This window comes from Vanellus vanellus, assembly GCF_965231255.1.
Source record: "Vanellus vanellus genome assembly, chromosome: 1".
NCBI lineage: Eukaryota > Metazoa > Chordata > Aves > Charadriiformes > Charadriidae > Vanellus > Vanellus vanellus.
In genome coordinates, this window is record NC_138905.1 from 199,712,183 (window position 1) to 199,721,591 (window position 9,409).

General features: G+C 45.1%; 1 protein-coding gene across 1 annotated transcript; it reads right to left on the bottom strand.

The window, feature by feature from the left end:
* Positions 1-29: 29 nt before the first annotated feature.
* Positions 30-5,117, bottom strand: GTF3A (general transcription factor IIIA; the record flags this gene model as incomplete). The annotated part of the gene is made up of 9 exons (XM_082487012.1): positions 30-191; positions 449-508; positions 605-834; positions 1,247-1,330; positions 2,549-2,622; positions 3,589-3,677; positions 3,869-3,965; positions 4,520-4,620; positions 4,929-5,117. 9 exons carry the CDS (start codon positions 5,115-5,117, stop codon positions 30-32), a joined length of 1,086 nt encoding a protein of 361 aa, XP_082343138.1.
* Between the last annotated feature and the right edge of the window lie 4,292 nt (positions 5,118-9,409).

The following is a 9,409-nucleotide window of genomic DNA, read 5'->3' on the forward strand; positions in this document are numbered from 1 at the left end:
TCCATGAAGAAAGTTGTCTCAGTTAACCTTTACTGCAGAGTCAGAATTTCAACAGTTGGTATTTCATTTTCCATGGGCTTATCCGTTGTCTTGCTTTCTGTCACAACCACATCCTTTCTTGGCTGTGTTTTAGGAGGAATGTAGCCGCTCAGACGAGAGGCTAAGCTCCTCTTAGGACGAGAACGCTTTGCCTGGCAGAAACAAATCCAGAATTAGCAACTTCACATGTCTATGGAGCAAAGACTACTAAGGTGGAGGGAAAGAAGAAATCAACAAATAGGCCAGCACTGCGTTATTTAAAGGAGCTTCAGAAATTAAGTATCTCCCAAATCAAGTAGATAGCTGGCCTGTTTTCCTGCTTGAAGTCACATTCTGAGACATGTAATATTTATGCTCCTCTGAAGTGACAGGTTATGGTTGAGAACACTTTTTCAAGAGTATAACTTACTTTCAGGTTCAGCTTTCTCTTTTCAGGATCATGTACAACTGTGTGCCTTGCTAGGCTCTGCTACAGTTACAAAGAGCAGAAAAAAAAAAAAAAAAGAGTTAGGTTTATCATTTCAGATTATGTGATTCAGATTAGCACAGTGTAAAAAATACATACTTTCATTGCAAACACTCTTCCACAGCCTGGATAATCACAAGAGAATGGTTTTTTCTCCTCATGAAAAGAGAGGATATGGCTTTGAAGGTTAAATACAGTTGTGTAAGTTCTCCCACATCCTTCTCTTGGACATCGGCAGACTTCCCTCTCCGCTGCATGTGTTTTTTGATGCTGCTTGAGGTAATCTTTCCGTTTAAATGTTTTGTAACACTGACTGCAAACTATCGTCTCTAAGTGGGAGAGAGAAAGGCAGAGTATAAATTAACAGCTTCTTACAGGGGTTCAGAATCAAACCGTACTAGTCCTCTAGAACAATGCTAAAATCCACATGAAATGCAAGGAACTCAGAGACTGGAAGAGAATAATGCAGTATGAACTATCCAGATCCAAAATCCTATATTATACAATTTCTCCTTAACTGGCTTACAAAGCAAAGTTAGTATACTGAGCAGCATTTTCATCAGTTAAAAGTCTAGCCAGAGTGACAACCATTTAACCAATAAAGTGCTAGTAAACAAGTTTGTCTAGACACAATGACAAGTTGATGAAATGAGCTCAGCAAGGACTCCCCTTCAAATCAGCAGTTTGTTTCCTATTTGTTATCAAAATAAAGTTCTATTTACTAAAGCATTTGGAATTTACCTGTATGACTTTCTTTATTATGTTTCAGAAGCTCTGTCCAAGTTTTTCCAGTAAATGAGCAGTTTTCTTTCTTGCATACATAGCCTGTTGGACAGGACAGATGTTTACAGTCACTAAGGTTCTGGCAAACACAGTACAGTTTTATAAGGAGGAACTCCCCTTTTAGCGTTTGAAAATTAAGGGCCAGTATTCCTCCTCTCCTCCCATACTGCACCATGATGGGACAAGAGGCAACGAACACAAATTAGAACATGAGAAAATCCTAAAAGGTTTAAGGAAGAAACCTTGTATCACTGACACAAGTTGTCCATAGTGTGGAATTCCTACCCCTGGAAATATTCAAAACTTGACTGGACACAGTCCTCAGCAATCTGGTCTAACTGACCCTGCGTTGCGCAGGGAGCTGGACCAGATGACCTCCAGAGGACCTTTCCAACAAAATGATTTTATGAAACTCTCTCTCTCCTTGCTTCAGTAAAGCTACTTCCTCACCAGCCATACACTTTCACTCACACAGATGAAAATAACTATAGTAACAGATATTATTTCTATATAAATATTTGTATTACATATTAAAAAGTAAGATCTTGACCATACAGTAATATTCCAGAGTTTAAAGAGTGTCTACCATTCTGTCAAGCAGACAGGATGGTTTTTAAATGAACCACAGAAAGTCAACACTATTTGAACCACAGGACTGGAAAGGTCAAACAACTATGAACAAGCCCCTGTCTTAAGAAAGGAACACAGTACAAATTGCAGCGTTTTGGATACTTTTCTTAGTCCCTTGGGTTTGTTTTTTCTTCTAGCACTGAAAAGCTGAAAGAATGGATAGAGTGTAGCAGAATTAGTTCAAACATACCTGACAACCTCCTGATGATTCAACTTAAATATCTTTCGCATACATACATGAATAACTTTAAAAATGCAAGCCTACATGTTTTTGCCAAGGCTTCAAAGGAAATTTGTTGCAGAATTGGCAATTGATCCTAACCTCTGGAGGTCTAGGCTAGTGCCTTAACCATTAGCCCATCTCCAGAAGATGGATTACTGACAAGGAAGCACATTAGGAGAAGAAATGACTGAAGGAATCCTAAGCTCTGCCACAAGTACACTGTAACCAAATACTGCAATTGTATCCCATGTGACTATTCAAAACAGGTGTTCTGGTTTTGTCTGTCTGGACCACTACGCCCAGAATACTTTCACATCTGTCATACATCCCTGCATAGTCTCTGTACTGGAAAACGTCCTTTTTCCTTTCCTAAAACATAACTGAAGCAAGAAGAAAAATTGTATTACCTTCATGTACCTTCTCATGCCGCTTTAGTCGACTTGGAGTAGAAAAGTACTTTCCACATCCTTCATTACTACATCTAGGTATAAAATACACTGGTTTAATTTCTGCATATTTTTTGTTCTTTAATTCAAGAAAAATTAAAGTGGACACAATAATCCAAGTTTCCCCTTGCCCAGAGGTCTGTTCTGTCCCTCCTCCCGCCTTGTAAAAGTAAATTCCATAGTATGTTTCTAATAGAGGACTCTAATCCCTTTGAAAGTTAACTACGGTATGATTTCCACATATACAGCAAGCTAAGCTTTAACTAAAGAATCAAGCCTTGTATCATCCCTACACAGTAGGCTCTTCAAACGTAAAAGAGACATAGAAAGTGGAGGGTTTAAGTGGTTTGTACAGATCTAACTGTCAGAGCAGAGGCAGAGCACTGACAGTATTTCTGTGCCTGTCACACAGCCATACCAGTACACTTCACTGAAGTGGAATACTCCTGTAAAGCGCATACCGCCTGTAAGAAATACAAAACTAAACTTTGCTTTCATCAGATCTATACTGATGTGTCATGTAAATAATGGGGTTGCAATGCACAGCTTCTCAGACTGGTGTCCAAGCCTCTCACCTTTTTTAGGCTACCACTCACTTCAATGTTAGCCAAGTCACTGCTTTTTACTGGAAAACAGAGGTAGCTGCATTTTTCATTACTGTGCAAGCTTTATGCTTGTATTTCAGACTCTGTGAACTCAAAACTTTTTTTGTTTATTATTCCTGTGAACCTGTAATTAATCCTAAGAAAATGGCTGGAATGCTAAAGTTACAGAGCACCAAGACTGTTGCTCAAAACAGACTACTGGGCAAAGGACTAATACAAGAAATGTACTTGCAGCCATGAAATAACAAATTCATGCCAGTTTGTTTTGGTTTTTTTGGTTTTTTTTTTTTTTTTTTAAATGCCACATCAAAGAAAAGATTAAGAAAAGGCACCTGTTTTCATCAACAGTGTTTATACGGAATTGTTAAAAGTTCATTATTAAAATTATCCACCTACTTGAAGGGAGGTTCATTGGTGTGGTGACACTGATGAACTTTAAGTTGTTGATGCTTCCTGAAAGACTTGTTACAGCCTTCAAAGTCGCACTATTTAGGAAATTAAGTTATCATTAGGAGCCAAATGATGACAGCCCAGTCCACATGTGTTTGCTGAAATCCCAATCGCAGTATTTTAACTCATACAAGTACCGCATAATAACAAGTTGAAGTACTTCACTAGATAGACAAAAAGGAGCTTGTTTAGCCTCCACTTTACAGTATCAAAGGTGATTACTCACCACATACTGCTTTTGCTGATTTTGATGCTTGCGCTCAACATGTTTCTTTAAGTTTGATTTTGTTCCAAATTTCTGGTTGCATCCATCAGCTGTGCACCTGCAAATGAACTGCATTTTTTATTATAACTCTCAGTGATTTGTTTCCTAGGCAGACACAGAAAACACTGGGTAAGAGGAATACGTGAGGAATAACCAAAACCCACAACCCAAATATAAAAATTAGCTTTAAAGACACAAAAGGCCAGAGGCTGTTACAATCAAAAGCCACAGGAAAGCTTATCAGAAGAGATTTTTAATAAAACACGTGGGAATTCCTAGCTCCTAATCCATGACATGCAGCTATTAATGGCTTAGCAACAAGAGACAACTGCCCTTCCTTCTTTTAATTCTGTACTCTAGGGAGAGATCTGCCCGTTCCTTTAAGCATCTATTATGGATCACTGCCAGACAGGAGGTTTTAGGTGACGGAGGTTCCCCATGTCTCACCCTGCGTGCGCTGTGATGAGCGTTGAAAGTACTGTTATGGCAGTATCACCATCCCAAAGCCAGGCAGGAGTGCTTCCGTGCCACCCACGCACCAGTTCCAACTCCCCCTTCGTTTCCATAAGCACAAGCGTAATCCATTTCAAGAAGCAAAAAACTTGGCCTTACGTGAAGGGCTTTTCCCCGGTGTGTGTAAGAAGGTGTCGAGCGCGGTGGAAATCTCTGGTGAAACCTTTACCGCAGCCTTCATAATCGCAAACATACGGCCTCTGAAAGAGAGGGAGAGAGAGAGGGGAGGGGACGCTTGTTCAGAGATGACAACCCGCGTCTCGGTGGGGGCTGGGTCGTGTCCAGGGGGCCGCCTTCGGCAGCCTGCCCTGGCGGCAGCATTTCAGACACAACCCACGCAGCCCCCCCCGCTACCCCGCGAGGTGAGGCGGGCTCCCCGCTCCCCTGGGGACCGGGCCCCCAGCCGCCTGCCGGGCCCCGCTACTGCGCCCCCCACCTCAGCCGCCCCTCACCTCCCTCTCCCGCCGTCGCCTCTCCCTCAGGCCCAGCACCGGCCGGCCCGCCTCACCTCCCCCGTGTGCCGGCAGAGGTGCGCGTCCAGCCGCCAGGCCTTGTTGAAGGTGGCGTCGCAGTCAGGGAAGGAGCAAATGAAAGGGCGAGCGGGGGGCGCGCTCCCGCCGCCGCCGCCGCCGGGTGAGGGCGCGCGCGCGGCCCCACCGCCCTGCTGCGCGCTCCCCGCCGCCCGCTCCCCGGCCATGCGGGCGGGAACGTGACCGGCCGCGCGCGGGGAGTGTCCCCTCCCGCCCGCCGTCCCCGCGCCGGCCGCTGGCGCCCGGCGCATGCGCGCTGGGGCGGAGGCCATGGCGGGGGCAGTTCCCCCGCCGCCCGGGGCTGGTAGCACCGGCGAGGCCGCGGCACGGCAATCGTTGGTCCCGCTTGCTCCGCCGTTGGCTAAGGGGCTGTGAGAGGTGCCCCGGGCCGCGTCCTCCTCGCCTGAAGGGCGTGATCCCGAAAGCAGCCCAGGTGCTGTCTCCATTACCTCATGTGCCAGGGACAACCCCCCCTATTGCTGCCTGGGTGTGGAGCCGCCTCACGCATCAGAGGAGATCCGATTATGAAGAGATCAAAAATGGCTGGTGGGGGGTCCCTCCACAGAGCAGCCCTTCTGGGGTATTAGGGACGTACAGGCTCTGCTGCACCCCCAAGAAGCACTGTGTGGGTTTTGCAGGTCTCGTGCTGGGGCCAGGCCTTTGCAGGCAGCTTTGGTGTGAGCCCCTGCCTTGGCGGGGGAGAGGGTGGATGTGCGTGATGCTGGTGAGACCCAAGCATCAGCTTCTACTGTATGCTCTCTGCTGTCTGCACCGAAATTCAGGCATTTGCAACCCAGAGGGGATTGTCTCTGCTCTACAGGATCCCATGGCAGAGGGGGGGCTGTCACCCTGGCCTGTGGTGGTGCTGTGTCCCCAGGCTGCCTGGGGTCACAGCTGGGGGAACAGGACATGGGAGTGCACTTTGCTGAGGGCCTCTGATACCCTTCACAGCACCTCCCTGGTGCCTGACTTGCCGTGCTGAGCTATCGTAGGATTCTTTAGGTTGGAAAGGCCTTTAAGATCATGGAGTCCAACCGTCAAGCTAATACTGCCAAAACCATGTCCCTCAGCACCACATCTACCAGTCTTTTAGATACCTCCAGGGATGGTGACTCCACCGCTTCCCTGGGCAGCCTGTTCCAATGCTTCACAACCCTTTCAGTGAAGAAATTTTTCCTAATATCCACCCTAAACCCCCCCTGGCGCAACTTGAGGCAGTTTCCTCTTGTCCTATCACCCATAACCTGTGAGAAGAGGTTGACCCCCTCCTCGCCATATCCTCCTTTCAGGTAGTTGTAGAGAGCGATAAGGTCTCCCCTCAGCTTCCTTTTCTCCAGATTAAACAACCCCAGTTCCCTCAGCCGCTCCTCGTAGGACTTGTGCTCTATACCCCTCACCAGCTTTGTTGCCCTCCTCTGGACATGCTCCAGCACCTCCATGTCTTTCTTGTAGTGAGGGGCCCAAAGATGAACACCATACTGGAGATGTGGCCTCACCAGTGTCAAGTACAGTGGGACAATCATTTCCCTAGTCCTGCTCACCACACTGTTCCTGATACAGGCCAGGATGTTGTTGGCCGCCTTGGCCACCTGGGCACGCTGCTGGCTCATATTCAGCCAGCCGTGCACCAACACCCCCAGGTCCTTTTCTGCCGGGCAGCTTTCCAGCCACTCTTCCCCAATCCTGTAGTGCTGCATGGGGTTGTTGTGACCCAAGTGCAGGACCTGTCACTTGGCCTTGTTGAACCTCATACCATTGGCCTCAGCCCATCGATCCAGCCTGTCCAGATCCCTCTGTAGGGCCATCCTACTCTCCAGCAGATCAACACTGCCTCCCAACTTGGTGTCATCTGCAAACTTACTGAGGGTGCCATCGATCCTCTCATCCAGGTCGTTGATCATCACATGATCACATTGTCTGCTCAGCTTTGCACCATGTGAGTTGTCACCCAAGCTTTATTTTAGGAGATATTCCCCATCTGCTTCAATTCTCCACACAGAGTGAGCATGAATGACAGAGGGAGAAAGCTGGAACAGGACAGTGACAAGGGAACCATCCCGGGGAGAAAAACTCCCATCCCTTCTTCTCCGTATGTGTTTCTGAGAGCTGGAAAAGCCTAAGCAGATGGTTAGCAGGCTGGGGAAATGGGGGAGGAAAAATGGGGGGAATCAGGAGCAGGAATCAAGCCTATGGGGGCTGGATTGGAGAAGGGACACATGAAGTGACATGTCAGGACTGCTCAAGGATGTGCACAGCACATGGCAGATCAAGGACTTCATGCCAGAAGCAGGTCCTGGTGGCCCTGGGGGATGTCTCTTATTTTGCTCATCTGTAGCAGGATTAAGGGGACTGTTGAATCAATCAGTCAGGCCGTCACAAAGCAATGGCAAGAAATCACCTCATTTTCAGAAGGGAAGTCAGTCAGGAAAAATGTCAGATTTTAAGAAATACTAACCAAAACACTTAGACGAAAATGTTGCAGCATTTTTTGGTTGGTTTTTGTTGTTTTGCTTTTGGTTTTGTTTTTGTTTTTTATTTCTCGGAATTGCAATGAAAAGGAAACCTGAACTTTAAAAAAGAAGTTATAAATCTTCCTTTTTGAGACTTTGTGAAAACATGATATTGCCTCAGGCCTCTCTAACACAGGTGAGGAAATAACATGCAAGGGAGAAAACTTTGGAAAATGTTGCTACTGGCTACAAAGAGAACAAATATTCATCACATTGGGGTTTGCTCTATGCAATGCCAGTTAGAGATTTCAGAAGAGTTTTCTGGGAATTTTAATCCAATTTTGGAAATATCTAGAGGATGACTCCAGGCCTGAGGGATTCTCTTGGTGCTGTTGATATCTTCTGAGGTGACTACAGAGGGAGGATTTTGAGAAGTCCTCTAGTAGAGCTGGAAAGAGCAGTGCGTTCCGTTTCAGATTTGATCTTATTGTTTTCCACTGTGGGAGGTGGAAGGTAAACATTCTGACAGGTAAACACATACAGTCCAGAAAAATAAGTCTGAAGGTGTACATTGCCAACACAAGGTCTACACTTCTACTGATAAATTTTAATAGTCTGTAAACTGAAAAGGAGCAAAAAAACTGAAAACTGAGGTAGTTCATTCCCTCAGGAAAAAAAATACAATGCACAACTCCCTCACACACACAAAAAACGCTCAGGATAGTAAATCCCTCAGACTCTGATTAAAACTACTCCTTTAAGCTGGCAGGATCTACCCAGAATTAAATATCAATCCAGGAAAGACTGCACATAGTGCATTTCCCTCCAAAGTACTGCTGAGTGAATGCGCCACGTATCTTTGTCTACCAAAGGCTGTTTCGTTTTCCCACTCCATGGTTCTGCTGTAGGCAAAGTTGTATTTACTTTGTCTCCAAGAATAGTCATTTCTCTTTATGCAGCACCATTGAATCCAAAGATCTTATGTTTATGAACATTACACAGAAATTATTTCAATGTGTACTAAAATGCAGATAAATTTGTTTTAAATGTGCTTACAGAGTAGTGGTGGAATTGCAGGAATGATTCTCCTGCACGAGAAAGTTTGCAAACCGAAAGATGACTTTTTCCTATAGACTTATTGCAAGATAAATATTTGAGGCACCATATCTAAGATCCCTGGGCCTGGTGCAGTGGAGGTGGGATGCAGAGTGACTGTGACTTCAGAACGCTGCTAACTTCCATTTATGTGTTTTTAGGTGGTCCCTACAAGGTTTGAGACCGCAATTGCACTTGCAGTGTCAACAAGTCCAGACACATGTCTTAAAAAAAAAAAAAAAAGGCTTTTGGCTTTCCAGAGTAAGCGGAGAAATGGTATTGAGTAACTCAATGAAGTTGGCAATAGTTGTCAGGAAAATTCCTGCAGTTTGTGAGTTTGTGGAGAAGTTCCTCAGTTATGCATGGTGAACTTTCACATCAGGTAGGATGGAAGTGGAATAAAGAAAAGAAGTAATTCTATCATTTCTTATAAAGGTGAAACTTTAAGCTTTTTATTAGCAGAAAAGTGAAAATATTGCTGTGGCAGATGTGCTGGAAACCTAGTATGATCCGTAATCACTCCAATGGATTGCGTGATTGTGAAAGCAATAGTGTGGTTTTCCACCTGCAGGTAAGACAATTCATCTGTGTATGCCAGCAATATATTAGATCCTCTGTAATAGACAAAGCAAACGAAGCTGAAAAAGGCTTTTCCCCCCCTTGGTAATAGATACCTTAAAAAGCATGAATAAAACAAAGGCTTTTTGGTAGTTGTTCATTTTTACACAGTTGAAAAGGGAATACACTGTTGTCTGATTATTTCCAAGACTGTAAGGAAGCTCCAGTAGCAATATTTGAAAAGATAAAAATGTTGTACCACAGTCAAATGGTTTGGCTTTGACAGTGCATCAATATTTGCAGCGGGTGATGCTAGCATGAACTCAAGACGTCATTTTGTCTAGAAGTTCATGGGA